Source organism: Manis pentadactyla, chromosome 9, assembly GCF_030020395.1.
Source record: "Manis pentadactyla isolate mManPen7 chromosome 9, mManPen7.hap1, whole genome shotgun sequence".
NCBI classification, from domain to species: domain Eukaryota; kingdom Metazoa; phylum Chordata; class Mammalia; order Pholidota; family Manidae; genus Manis; species Manis pentadactyla.
Window position 1 is genome coordinate 113,467,529 of NC_080027.1, and position 15,197 is coordinate 113,482,725.

At 36.4% G+C, this 15,197-nt stretch overlaps 1 protein-coding gene across 5 annotated transcripts in view; it reads left to right on the forward strand.

Annotated features, from left to right (window-relative positions):
• HMCN1 (hemicentin 1) overlaps positions 1-15,197 on the forward strand; it is a 420,069-nt gene that overhangs the window by 311,300 nt on the left and 93,572 nt on the right. For all 5 annotated transcript variants that reach the window (XR_008999387.1, XM_057507948.1, XM_057507950.1 and 2 more), the window contains 5 exons: positions 142-292; positions 1,635-1,829; positions 3,330-3,443; positions 5,601-5,788; positions 7,349-7,445. Coding sequence is in view for 4 of the 5 variants with exons in the window: in XM_057507948.1 (XP_057363931.1) it covers positions 142-292; positions 1,635-1,829; positions 3,330-3,443; positions 5,601-5,788; positions 7,349-7,445 (745 nt within the window). In the remaining variant the exon portion in view is untranslated. The remainder of the gene's footprint in view (positions 1-141; positions 293-1,634; positions 1,830-3,329; positions 3,444-5,600; positions 5,789-7,348; positions 7,446-15,197) is intronic.

Sequence of the window (15,197 nt, forward strand, 5' to 3'; positions counted from 1 at the left end):
AAGTAATTAAATCATCATTGTTCTGAGTATTACACATAGAATTCTATTTTTATTTATTAAGTAATCATAAAAATATCAACTGAATTATCTCTTAGATTTATTAGTGTACTTAATGCCAACATTATTATAATTGAATCACAGCCGCTTAGATCAGATGATCATGTTAATATTGCTGCAAATGGACACACACTTCAAATAAAGAAAACTCAGATATCCGACACTGGACGATACACTTGTGTAGCCTCTAATATTGCAGGCGAAGATGAACTGGATTTCGATGTGAATATACAAGGTAGTACTAATATGCTTAATGTATATAATTTAATTTATGTGATCTACCAAAGAAATAAAAAGGAGATTTGACTGGCCTTATTTTAAATAATGTTTTTCTATTGACAATAATATAAATCTGTTATTGAAAACTTGGACTCAAGAAATTGACAAAGGAAAAAAATCTCATCTTTAGGATTACCTCCATTATTTTTTTTTTCTTTCTGATATTTTCCCTCTAATATGCTATTCTAAATGTATACTTCATTTACAAATTGGGATCACAGGTTACAGACATCTCTGTTACATTAGCTTTCCCCTGACATTATGTCTTGAGGATTTTTTAAAATAGCATTTGCATAGAAGGCAAGAAAGTGCAGAATTTAAAGTAGTCAGACGAGTTGAATAATGATTTAGGCTCTTAAAAACTGTGACTTGAGCAAGTTACCTAAGTTATTTTAAGCTTCAGTTTCCTTGCTTTTAAAATTAATGCCTTAAAGAATTGTGGTGAGTGCAAAATAAGATAAAATATGTAAAGTTCTCAGCAAAATGCTTAAGTGATACGTGGTATTATTATTATTCTTCTTAACATGATTTTCAATAACTATACCTGTTTTGTCAGTTGCATATTGAAATATTTATTTAACCAGACTCCTATTGTTGAATGTCTGGGTTGTTTCCAAGTTTTCACTACTCATATGTAATGCTTCACTGAACATCTTTATACATACAACTTTTGGACATTTTTGGTTTTGCATAAGTTACTAATGAAATTTTCAGTCAAATGTTATATACTTTTTTTATTGCTTTGATACACAGGAAAGTTGTTTTCTAAAAAGTTCATGCTTGCCTTAAGAAATTTTGAGAATGTCAAATTTTTTAGAATGTCCTGCTTTTTTTGTAAAGGAATTATTAATCCTGATTGCATAGCTTCTTTAGCCTCTTAGTAAGACGGATCATTGGGAAGTGCTCTCAACCAAGCCAGTATTTTTTAATGGTTCCTCAAAATTAGTTTTTCCTGCTGTGATCATATTCCTTAGCATTGTGCATCATAATAGGTTTCCTTGAGGATGGGCCCCCTTTAAATGCTAGAGACTTTAACATGGAGAGCAAAGACTGAGCACTGCATTTTATGTCCCATATTTCTTGTTCTTCCACATGAGAACTAGTTCTGACTTCTATCTGCCCTATTTTTTTTGCTCAGGGCTAGAGTTGGTAGGTATATAAGTACTTGAAAATATTTTCACATTGTCTAATTTATTACATTTATAAATCACTTTTGTGAAAACATAGCCAAGATCTTTGTTTAATGGATAGACGCTGGCATTCACCTATGCCCATAATTTCATGTTTTCCCTCCATAGTTCCTCCAAGTTTTCAGAAACTCTGGGAAATAGGAAACATGCTGGATACTGGCAGGAGTGGTGAAGCCAAGGATGTGATCATCAACAATCCCATTTCTCTGTACTGTGAAACAAATGCTGCTCCCCCACCTACGCTGACATGGTACAAAGATGGCCATGCTCTGACCTCAAGTGACAGAGTATTGATTTTACCAGGTAAAGATTGTTACGGACAGGGTGAAAATCTGAATCTCTGCCAAATGTGTTTCTTCTCATTTATTAGGCCAGTTGAACTGATTGGCTTTCTGGCCATGTAATTTAGCTAACATAGGCTGCCAAATGCCTGGCTGTTGTACCCATGTAACTTCAAGTTAGAAGAGTCTAGCTTCAGAATTTCACAGTAGGACAGAACACCTTCGGTAATTTTCAGGTCTACTACAACATCGTTCTGTTAATCATTCTATCTAATGAATTCTTTTGTCTTCCTCATGCCTTCCTTCATTTCTCTAGTAATGTGATGAAATAATCAGTTTGGTTTCTATACATTATTAATGATAAATTCTAAAATACATTTGCAAATAGTTGCTACTCAATTTATTAAATGCATTCATCATAAATCAATATTAAAGATAATTAGCTTCAAATATTTTGGTTATTATATGGTTTATGGATAGAAAGGAGATGTTTAAATTGTGGTGGGATAATATTTTCAAGGCTTCTATTTAGCAACCATTTAAATAGGCTTGTTAACATTTATCAACTTATATACTTAAGGTCAGAGCATTCCACTGTGTGTAAATTTCATCTCAATTAAATGAAAGAATATCTTGAAAAAGTTTTTTAAAAGTGACTAAATAGAAATGACAACTAAATTGGACCTAGGCTTGGGAAAAATAGCCATATCAGATATTGTAACAATAATGAAATCTGACTATGGACCATGAAGTCAATAGTAGTTTCATGTTGATTTTAAATTTTCTGATTTTGATCGCTGTACTATGGTTAAGTAAAGGATTATCTTTGTTCTTCTGAAATACACATTTATGAGTATTTAAGGGTAAAGATGCACCATGTCTCTAACTTGCTCTCAAGTAGTTCAGAAGACTATATGTGTGTGTATGTATATATACACATGTATAAATAATATATATATGACAGAAAAAGATAAGTTGAATGAAATATAAATAATTGTAAACATAGGTGAAAAATGTTGATACAATCATTGCAAATTTTCTCTAAGTTTGAGATTATATCAACATGAAAAGTTAGAAAATAGTTCTTTCAAGATTGTGTATAACAGTGTATCTTTATACCCTTTGTATATCAAATATGACTTTCTCAAACCAGCACTTGAATCAAACAGTGTAAACTTGTTTCACATGTGTTCAAATCTGTAAGATCAAAAAGTTATTGCATAGTAAACAGTTCCATATGGAACGTGATGAGGGGCAAAAAGCAACATTTCCTCCCCCTCTAGGAAGGTCTACGTGAGCTCTTCATTTCTCAGAGGATTGGATTCATATACTGGATCACTTTTCAATAATGCAGGGTTTGTTATAATAGTGGTATCTGGGGTTAAAACTGAAGCATTGGATGAAGTAAGGACCTTGAAAGGAAATGTAAGGATGTCATTAGACCTGAAAAAGTGTGTCTCTGAATATGGACAGTATTCACTCTATGATTCAGAGAAGCAAACATACCTGGGTGTATTTTCAGGAGGGCGCGTGCTGCAGATCCCCCGAGCCAAAGCAGAAGATGCTGGGAGATACACATGTGTGGCTGTGAATGAGGCTGGGCAAGATTCCCTTCGTTATGACGTCCGTGTACTCTGTGAGTCTGGTTTGTTTATTATACATTTTTCACTCAAAATATTTTTGAGTAACTAATGTTTACAAGATGTTAACACTGAGCACTGTAGATACTATAAACATAATCAGAAATAGTTCTCCGCAAGAGTTCTTCATCTTATACAAATTAAGTGCACATTAATCAGGGCTCCTGAAATATCCAATAACAAGCTGACTTAAACCAAAAAAAGAGAATTCATTGGCCCATGAGCCGGAAAGGTCCCAGGACAGAGCTGGCTGCAGTAATAGCTGACTTCTTCGGGGAGCTTATAGACTGGCAGTGGGAAGAAGTGTTAATGTTGATGGTCCAAGGCGTGACTGTCTATAGCAGGCTGAAGTAGAGTAGAGGTGGACTTAATTAAGATGGGTGGTCATCAACATAGATTTTAAAGTCTAAAAGATAGTGAGAAGCAAAGAGGAAAAGGGAGAAGACAATTATATCAGTGTTTACATCATCAACAATGAAGGAGTTTCCTAGACCTGCTGTTAAGTCATTAATTTAAGCTTGCAAAGGGTTTAGCTTAGGACAGAGTGGCAGGATCTGATAAGATGCAAGGTAGCACAGTTGGGAAATGACTGGGAGTCAGTTACATTGAAGTGGAACTTAGGCTTGGGGTAGTCAAGGCTAGATGTTCATGCCTTCCGACTCTTTTTAATTAGGGGGGAAGTTGGAAAACCTGTTGAAAATGAGTTTAGAACAGAGAGGTGAGGACAAAACAAGAAAAATGAACTGGCCTCAGAATTCTGTCTAAATGAGGGATGTTTCACAGTGTTTGATGGTCACCTCCCAGGTGCTGCTGAGGACAGTTCCGAGAGGTAAGACCCACGTGGGCAGGTCAGAGGAAAGAGCTTTGGGGGAGGCGTCTATGTGTCAGAACTGGACCTATAGTGTACCTCCTGGTGATTCAGCGCCAGGCAGAAGTTGAGGAAAACATTAAATCTTTATGTCCCAATATTTCATCTCATTAGTTTTAATGGTAACGGATGGATTTTCATTTAACCTGAAATTCAAGTTTATTACTTACTAACCTGCAATTAAAGGTATATTGTATGTTATCTGAAGTCTAGTAAAAATCACATGACTTTGAATTTGAAAATAAGCCTTCAAAATGACATTGGAATTCTGTGTGCCTTCTAGCCTTGTTTTCTTTACAGACTTTCTGTTTAGCTTTTGAGAGACCTAAACACCACAAGACCACATCTACATTAGATACACAGTCTTCACTGATTGCCAAAGATATGGTACATTTTAAGAAAGCAAAACATAATGATTACTTTCCAAACAAAACAAAATGATTATTTACTTTGAAAATGAAAAAAAAAAAAGAATGTCTGCATTTACAATAGCAGCCAACACATGTGTTCCTAAATTCACGTTTCCATGTTTTAAAAATTCTGCGGGAAATATATGATTTTTCATGATTAGTCTAACATAAGACAGACATGCATTCTGTAGTATTATTTTAAATGAGAATGAATGTATGTAGGAAAATCTAGAGCATGACTCCTTGAACTTTAGTGTGTATAAGGATCACTGGAGAGTTTGTCAAAGCACAGAGTTCCTGGTCCCTCTTAGAGATGCCCATTGAGGAGGTCTGAGTTGGCCCCTAAAATAGGCATCTCTAACCAAGCTCCCCAGTGATGCTGGTATCACTGATGCTGACGCTGGGGAAACACACTCGGAGTATCCCAAATGAGTGCTGCAAATGCCTTGCAAATGAGACTAAATCTGTATATTTCAAATACACTTAAAGCTGTAATTTATCTGGCTTGTCTAGTTGAATTACACTTAAATATTGCTTTATGCAGATGCCACTTGCATGTCTGCTTGAAAACCCAGAAGGCATGGTAGGAGGGGTTGAGGGAGAGGCAGGACCAGATCAATTGGGAAAGAACTGAGATTGAGCTTTAATGGGAATGAAACTGTGAGGGGTTAATCTGGGGTGGATTAACGCAAACTCACAGGATTTTTATCACTGCCCCAATTGGTCAGTTTAAAATGTTACTTGGGGATCACGGTTTCTTCTCCAAGTTTTGCCTTCCTCGTATCACCCCTAAGCTTTTTAAAGCTATCAGAAAACTACAGTAGTTTAGAAAAGACCTTGTTTCCTGTAATTACTGTTGTTTAATCACTTATTAGTGCCGCCAGTTATCAAAGGAGCAAATAGTGATCTCCCCGAAGAGGTCACCGTGCTGGTGAATAAGAGCACGCTGATGGAGTGTTTATCCGGTGGCAGTCCAGTACCAAGGAATTCCTGGCAGAAAGATGGGCAACCCTTGCTAGCAAATGAGCATCATAAATTTCTATCTAATGGAAGAATTCTTCAGGTAAAGGCTTAAAGTCTAATTGTAAGATTGCTAATTGACTTCATATTTTACAACAATTGTTTTTCAGCTTTAAAAATATTTTTTGTATTGGCTTATAAATACTGTATTGGTAAAAACCACTAACCATAGCAAGGATATAAAATTATTCTTCATTCTATTCCCACTACCAGAGGTGACCATTATTAACTGTTTGGACGAATTCTTACAGAAATTGCACATTCAAAACACACACACACACCTAAATGTACTATAATATGGGCTTTCTGATAAAAGCCACATTGTAAGCATATCATTATAATCCTTTCCACTGCATATTTCTAATGGTAAAATTCCTGGTGGCATAAAGTTCCTTGTAGATTAAAATGTATTCTGTATTAGCAAAGAATTGATAATAAATAATAATGGAAAACACATAAATATCCAGAGTTGTTGCTCACTAATGGGCATGTCTATTTTTTTTTTCAAGTGTCTTACAAGAAAGTTATATGCTTGTTGAAATAACACTAACATTTTTGTTAGGATACAACTTAATAAATCATTTTCTGACCACATAAATGATATTTTATGGGCTCAAGAATCTAACCATCATCCTGAGTGTATCCAACACAGAGCATACCTCATGGAGTCCTTTATTTAAAAAAACAAAAAAGAATCAGGTCACTTCCTGTAAAAACCTTGAATTCTCAAAGTATTTTCCAAACTTTATTGCTATATCTATTTGATGATCTTACAATCTCCATCAAAATACTTAAATGTTTGTGTGTCTAGGGCCAAGAGATGTATAGATGGGTAAAATTTCTTCATAAGAAAATAAATATAACTGCTATATGAAGCTAACTATTACCTGATAAAGCAAACCACTCCGAAACATAATGATTTAAAACAATGAGCCTTCGTGTAGCTCACAAGTCTGGTGGGCCGGGTGATTTCTCTAGACTCAGCTAAACTTAGGTGTCTGCATGCTGTGGATTGAGTAGGTGGCTCTGCTGATTTTGGCTGGCTCTTGCACAGATCCTGAGCCTCAGTTGGAATAATGGGGCTGATTGCTCCCCCCCATGATTGCTTATGCTTCAGTAGGTTACTTCTGGCCCCCTCACATGGCAGTGGTGGGGTTCCAAAAGAGTAAGGAAAAGTGCATGAGGTCTTTCCAGGCCTAAGTTTGAAATGACATACTGTCACATTCTATTGGTTCAAAGCCAGCCACAAGGCCAATGCAAATTCCACATCCTACACCATCTCTTGATGGGAAACATTTCATCATCACATTGCCAGGGTGTAGATAGGAAAGTGGAAGAATAATTAGGGATGTTTTTATAGTCAGTATACCACATGTATGTACAAAATTGCCTTTTCAGATTGGAAATCTCTATAAATATTTATTTGGTTGACCTAACTAATAAAGCCAGCATCAGCACTATTTATGTATAGAAATGTTTTTCATATGTCCATCTGGTATTAAGTAGAAAGAATATGTATTCTTTATTCTTTTTTAAAAAAATGACAAAGATGGCAATCACTTTATTAGAAATTTCAGTTGGAATTTCTTCATTTTCCCCTTAGATTCTAAATACTCAAATAACGGATATTGGCAGATACGCGTGCATTGCTGAGAACACTGCCGGAAGTACCAAAAAGTACTTTAACCTCAACGTTCATGGTAAGAGCTAAGTTCCAAAAACATTTGCTAGGGTATGCTTGAAAAAGCAGGAGAACTTTGTTTTAAATTATGTAAGCTTAGTTTGTATTTTTTACCTTGAACATCATGTGGAACCTGAATTCATTCTCATCTGTTCCCTGCTTCTTTCTTCCCACCACATCATGTAAGATTTATGAAGTACAAATCTTCTAGCAAACCTGTTTTTATATTATTTCAGTCCCTCAACAAAGAAAGTAGTTACTCCTACATATTTGAAAAATTTAAATAATCAAAATTGGAAACCCCACACACTCCAAGTTTATATGACTTTCCAAATAGGGCTCTTTTCTAATAAAAATTTATTCACTGCCCCTAACTGAAACCAGTTTCTGTCCTCAAGGGTAGAACATTGAGTTGCATCCTCCAGTACCCCATATACTTCCTGGAAAATAAAAAGTTACTTTGTGGCATTAAGGAATTTTTAAATCATCAGACTTTTAAGTTCTTGACATTTGCTAGGCACTGTATAAATACTAATGTTTTGCTGCAAAAGCAGTTGAGATACTATTGAGGCAGGTATAGGAAAAAAATCAGCTGAATGGCTACCACAAATGATTAGTTTTATTTTTGTGACATGCAGCTGTTTCAAGAATATTGGAAATAGTGAACAATTGTCATAAAGAGTTCTTTTACATGTGTGATACGTACCAGAATTCTAGCTCATTTTGGAAGTAACTGAAATTTTGCATTTCATGAAAAATTTCTCCCTGAAAAATGCTTTGATTTAGCATTGTGGATATTCTTTTATGGTGTGACATGTAGGGAGTGTTGATGTGTAGTAATGTTTGGTGTTCATGTAATGTATTTGAAACACTTTTACCATTCGCAGTGCTTAGCACAGCAACACACAGTAGGTGCTCAATAAAATATCTTCAAAGTCTTTTTAATGAACAAATTTAACCAAAACAGAAACAATCTGTTATGAATTCTCAGGAAGAGTAAATTTATTAAACAGATATAATCATTGTGAAAGCACACATCCTAATCTGTAAAGTACAGTAGAATAAATAATGAAAAATAAAAATTGTTGATCATTTTTCCTGATTCTCCCAGGCAGAATTAATTTTTCCTCCTCATTGTGATCAAAAACATCTTGTAAATACCCCAATTATAGCAGTTACCTATGTTCCCTTGTGTTATCTTTACACCTCAACCTCTATCCTATAACGTTATTATTAATCCTATAGGCCAATGGTCATTTCCTAAGGATCTTGGTCTCCCTAAACCAGTCAATAGTTGTTGTTATTGCTAAATAAATATTTGCTGTCCTTTATTATGTTTCCTTCATATCCATGTACTCCTCTTAATGCGCAGCAAAAACACCTGGAGGGGGAGCCCCGCATGACTTGAGAGGCAGAAGCCACATGGCATTTTACCATTAAGGATTAGAGTTCAGAAGGACATTTGCTTTTCACCAGTTAGTAGCATCCTGAAATCCTGAATGCAGTCAGAAACCCAACCTTAAATATTGGAAAATTCATTTGGGGAGAGAGAATTTAAATTATTTAAATAAAAATAATGATAAAGCCTATCATTTGTTATTTCCCACTACAACAATGCTTGCTTCTGAACTGTGACCTCATCTGTGGACATCTCAGTTTTCAATCCTCTGTGTCTTCGTTTTCCTTCACTTCCAGCTTAACTTTGATGGAACGCCATTTCAGTCTCTTGGCCCACAGCTTCTCATTGTTCTTGTTCAGTAAAAGCTCAAGTCTGCATAGAACAATACAACATACTGACGACTTGAGACTTACCAGGTGCTGGGCCCAAAGTTTTATGCTATTTCACTTAATTATCTCAGTAATCTCAGGTGGTTAGTGCCATTTTCATAGCTCTTTTACAGATGACAAAGCTGAGGCTCTGTGAGATTAAGTAACATGCCCAAAGTTACATGGCTGACAAATACAAGAATTAGGATTTTAACTCAGCTAGAATGATTCCAGAGGTTTTAAACTTGGCTGCTATTCTGTATTACCTCTCATTTGGCTCCACATCTGTGCTATACCTGCTCCTGCGTTGTTAAGCATGGCTGGAGGAACTCTTGGGGTCAGGAATCGTGGTGTCACTATGAATCCAAAGGAGCCAGCTTGCCCTGGGCCCTGCATCCTGCCCGGGGCCGCTCTTCTGTCTTCACTCCGTACTGACTCTCTCACACCTTCACTCCTCTCCTCAAATGTCCGCTGGGCCCTGTCTTAGCTGGCTTGGGCTGCCACAATAAAATACCAGAGACTGTGTGACTTCAACAACAGAAATTCATTTTCTCCCCATTCTGGAGGCTGAAAAGTGCAAGATGAAGGTTCTGGTAGGGTTGGTTTTTGGTGAAGGCACTTCCTGGCTTGCAGATGGCCGCTTTGTCCTTACAAGGCCTTTCCGTTGAGCACGCATGGATAGGAAGTGAGGACACTGTCTGGTGTCTCTTATAAGGACACGAATCCTACAGATCAGGGTGCTACCCTTATGACCTCATATGCCTTGACTACTTCCTTTTTTTTTTTTTTTTTAATTTATACTTTTCTAACTTTATTCAATTTACATTAAATTTATACTTTTTAAAGTTTTATAAGCTTTTCATTTATACTTATTACATGTATTATACATATTTCTATTATGTATTTTACTTCTGTATTACAATTGAATATGTATATAGAAATATAGTATCACACATGATACAATGTATTTTTACCTTAACATATAATATATATTACATGCTCTGTATTTATTATATGTAGCATTTCATATAGTGTTGTGTATATATGTCATATACTATCATCTAATTCATGAATTTACACAATGTAAGTACACAATATGACAAATATTACATTATGAAAGAGAGAATAATAACAGTTACAACAGAAATTAAGGGAACAACAGTTATACAATAGCTAATTTGATAAACAGAAAAAAGGAAAATACAAAATTGGTTCAAAAGGAAATTCAAAATTTGAGGAAACAAGTAGCAATTGAAAAAGTGAAATGGTAATAAATCCCTCACATGGCAAAAGCCTGAAGCTCAGATAATTTTATAAATTAGTTTTATCACATATCCAAAAAGCATTTCCTTACTTTATTTTATTTTATTTTTTTTTTAAATAATTATTTTTTATTGAAGGGTAGTTGACGCACAGTATTACATTACATTAGTTTCAAGTGTACAACACAGTGGTAGAACATTTATATACATAATTCTAGGTTCCAGCTATCACCCTACCAAGCTGTTACATTATCTTGACTATATTCCTTATGCTATACATTACATCCCGGTTTTTTTTTGTGAGGGCATCTCTCATATTTATTGATCAAATGGTTGTTAACGACAATAAAATTCTGTACAGGGTAGTCAATGCTCAATGCACAATCATTAATCCACCCCAAGCCTAATTTTCGTCAGTCTCCAATCTTCTGAGGCATAACAAACAAGTTCTTACATGGAGAACAAATTCTTACATAATGAATAAGTTACATGGTGAACAGTACAAGGGCAGTCATCACAGAAACTTTTGGTTTTGCTCATGCATTATGAACTATAAACAGTCAGTTCAAATATGAATACTCATTTGGTTTTTATACTTGATTTATATGTGGATACCACATTTCTCTCTTTATTATTATTATTTTTAATAAAATGCTGAAGTGGTAGGTAGATACAAGATAAAGGTAGAAAACATAGTTTAGTGTTGTAAGAGAGCAAATGTAGATGATCAGGTGTGTGCCTGTAGACTATGTGTTAATCCAAGCTAGACAAGGGCAATAAAACATCCATGTATGCAGAAGATTGCTCTCAGAACAGGGGGGGTGAGGTTCTAAGCCTCACCTCTGTTGATCCCCAATTTCTCACCTGATGGCCCCCCTGTGACTGTGCCTGTCTTAGTTTGTTCCTCCCTTGAGGAATCTTACCCGTCTCTGGCTAACCAGTCATCTTCCGGGGCCATACAGGGAAATGTGAAGTTGGTAAGTGAGAGGGAAGCCTTATTGTTTGAAAAGGTTAGCTTTTTACTTCTTTGCATATTTATGCCCTGTGGCTTCTATGCCCAGCATTTGTCTTGAGGTATCTTTACCACTTGGAAGAATTATGATACTCGGTAAATTTGATATGAGGCACGAATTCTATTTAAGGGTTGTAATTAGGAAGGAAGAAGAAAAGCTATAGAAGTAGCAGGCGGAAGAAAACATGGGAGGATTGATTATTTCTTTGACATATCTTCTTGTAGAGTAACTTCAGCATGTATAGGTTTTAAGCTACTACTTAAATTGCGCACACACATTAACATAATAGGAGTATAGTTACATAACCAAAGCATATCTGTAATTACCAGCCATCTCCAGTGAAACCAAGAAAACCAGTTAGGCACCTTAGGCATTTGTGAAAACTTATCTATGATATGGTGGATATTGTCCAACTGAACTTGAACAGTCTGAGAGAAATCAGACAAATTAAAACAACCCATTCCTGGGGACTGTTCACATGCCATATGTTCTTTTAACAGTAAATAGTCTGTAGTTGTAAGACTTTGGAGCGCTACAATTTGCACTTCTCCAAATTCTTAGTTGAGTGCCAACAGTATAGATCCAGTCAAATTTGTTGTTTTACTGTATGCACAGGCCAGCTTAGATATCTCCTTCCTCATTCCCATGGCAAGTCCAGGAACTGGTGGGATGAGTGCATCTACAGGTGTAGCAGTGTGTGGATCTTTGTTGGGGTTTTTTGATGATCATCTTCTGGCATGAGTCTTCCAGAGAGTGCAGATGTTGGAAGTTCTTTTTCATATCGTATCTTAGTTCATTTTCGGGGTAGCCCAATTAGGCTTTGATCCTCTGTATAAACACAAACAGACCCTTTGCCTACACTTTTATATGCCCTTTATACCCTTGTGTAGAACTCGTTGGAGGTTACCACACAGGAACTGCCCTTTTTTTTTTTTTTTTTTTTGCTTTGTTTTTGGTATCACTAATCTACACTTACATGACGAATATTATGTTTACTAGGCTCTCCCCTATACCAGGTCTCCCCTATAAACACCTTTACAGTCACTGTCCATCAGCATAGCAAAATGTTGTAGAATCACTACTTGCCTTCTCTGTGTTGTACAGCCCTCCCTTTTCTCCTACCCCCCCATGCATGTTAATCTTAATACCCCCCTACTTCTCCCCCCCTTATCCCTCCCTACCCACCCATCCTCCCCAGTCCCTTTCCCTTTGGTACCTGTTAGTCCATTCTTGAGTTCTGTGATTCTGCTGCTGTTTTGTTCCTTCAGTTTTTCCTTTGTTCTTATATTCCACAGATAAGTGAAATCATTTGGTATTTCTCTTTCTCCGCTTGGCTTGTTTCACTGAGCATAATACCCTCCAGCTCCATCCATGTTGCTGCAAATGATTGGATTTGCCCTTTTCTTATGGCTGAGTAGTACTCCATTGTGTATATGTACCACATCTTCTTTATCCATTCATCTATTGATGGACATTTAGGTTGCTTCCAATTCTTGGCTATTGTAAATAGTGCTGCAATAAACATAGGGGTGCATCTGTCTTTCTCAAACTTGATTGCTGTGTTCTTAGGGTAAATTCCTAGGAGTGGAATTCCTGGGTCAAATGGTAAGTCTGTTTTGAGCATTTTCATGTACCTCCATACTGCTTTCCACAATGGTTGAACTAACTTACATTCCCACCAGCAGTGTAGGAGGGTTCCCCTTTCTCCACAGCCTCGCCAACATTTGTTGTTGTTTGTCTTTTGGATGGCAGCCATCCTTACTGGTGTGAGGTGATACCTCATTGTAGTTTTAATTTGCATTTCTCTGATAATTAGCGATGTGGAGCATCTTTTCATGTGTCTGTTGGCCATCTGTATTTCTTTTTTGGAGAACTGTCTGTTCAGTTCCTCTGCCCATTTTTTAATTGGGTTATTTGTTTTTTGTTTGTTGAGGCGTGTGAGCTCCTTATATATACTGGACGTCAAGCCTTTATCGGATGTGTCATTTTCAAATATATTCTCCCATACTGTAGGGATCCTTCTTGTTCTATTGATGGTGTCTTTTGCTGTACAGAAGCTTTTCAGCTTAATATAGTCCCACTTACTCATTTTTGCTGTTGTTTTCCTTGCCCGGGGAGATATGTTCAAGAAGAGGTCACACATGTTTATGTTTAAGAGGTTTTTGCCTATGTTTTCTAACAAGAGTTTAATGGTTTCATGGCTTACATTCAGGTCTTTGATCCATTTTGAGTTTACTTTTGTATATGGGGTTAGACAATGGTCCAGTTTCATTCTCCTACATGTAGCTGTCCAGTTTTGCCAGCACCACCTGTTGAAGAGACTGTCATTTCGCCATTGTATGTCCATGGCTCCTTTATCAAATATTAATTGACCATATATGTCTGGGTTAATGTCTGGATTCTCTAGTCTGTTCCATTGGTCTGTGGCTCTGCTCTTGTGCCAGTACCAAATTGTCTTGATTACTATGGCTTTATAGTAGAGCTTGAAGTTGGGGAGTGAGACCCCCCCCTACTTTATTCTTCTTTCTCAGGATTGCTTTGGCTATTTGGGGTCTTTGGTGTTTCCATATGAATTTTTGAATTATTTGTTCCAGTTCATTGAAGAATGTTGCTGGTAGTTTCATAGGGATTGCATCAAATCTGTATATTGCTTTGGGCAGGATGGCCATTTTAACGATATTAATTCTTCCTAGCCACGAGCATGGGATGAGTTTCCATCTGTTAGTGTCCCCTTTAATTTCTCTTAAGAGTGACTTGTAGTTTTCAGAGTATAAGTCTTTCACTTCTTTGGTTAGGTTTATTCCTAGGTATTTTATTTTTTTGGATGCAATTGTGAATGGAGTTGTTTTCCTGATTTCTCTTTCTGTTGGTTCATTGTTAGTATATAGGAAAGCCACAGATTTCTGTGTGTTGATTTTGTATCCTGCAACTTTGCTGTATTCCGATATCAGTTCTAATAGTTTTGGAGTGGAGTCTTTAGGGTTTTTTATGTACAGTATCATGTCATCTGCAAATAGTGACAGTTTAACTTCTTCTTTACCAATCTGGATTCCTTGTATTTCTTTATTTTGTCTGATTGCCGTGGCTAGGACCTCCAGTACTATGTTAAATAACAGTGGAGAGAGTGGGCATCCCTGTCTAGTTCCCGATCTCAGCGGAAATGCTTTCAGCTTCTCGCTGTTCAATATAATGTTGGCTGTGGGTTTATCATAGATGGCCTTTATTATGTTGAGGTACTTGCCCTCTATTCCCATTTTGCTGAGAGTTTTTAACATGAATGGATGTTGAACTTTGTCAAATGCTTTTTCAGCATCTATGGAGATGATCATGTGGTTTTTGTCTTTCTTTTTGTTGATGTGGTGGATGATGTTGATGGACTTTCGAATGTTGTACCATCCTTGCATCCCTGGGATGAATCCCACTTGGTCATGGTGTATGATCCTTTTGATGTATTTTTGAATTCGGTTTGCTAATATTTTGTTGAGTATTTTTGCATCTACGTTCATCAGGGATATTGGTCTGTAGTGTTCTTTTTTGGTGGGGTCTTTGCCTGGTTTTGGTATTAGGGTGATGTTAGCTTCATAGAATGAGTTTGGGAGTATCCCCTCCTCCTCTATTTTTTGGAAAACTTTAAGGAAAATGGGTATTATGTCTTCCCTGTATGTCTGATAAAATTCCGAGGTAAATCCATCTGGCCCGGGGGTTTTGTTCTTTGGTAGTTTTTTGATT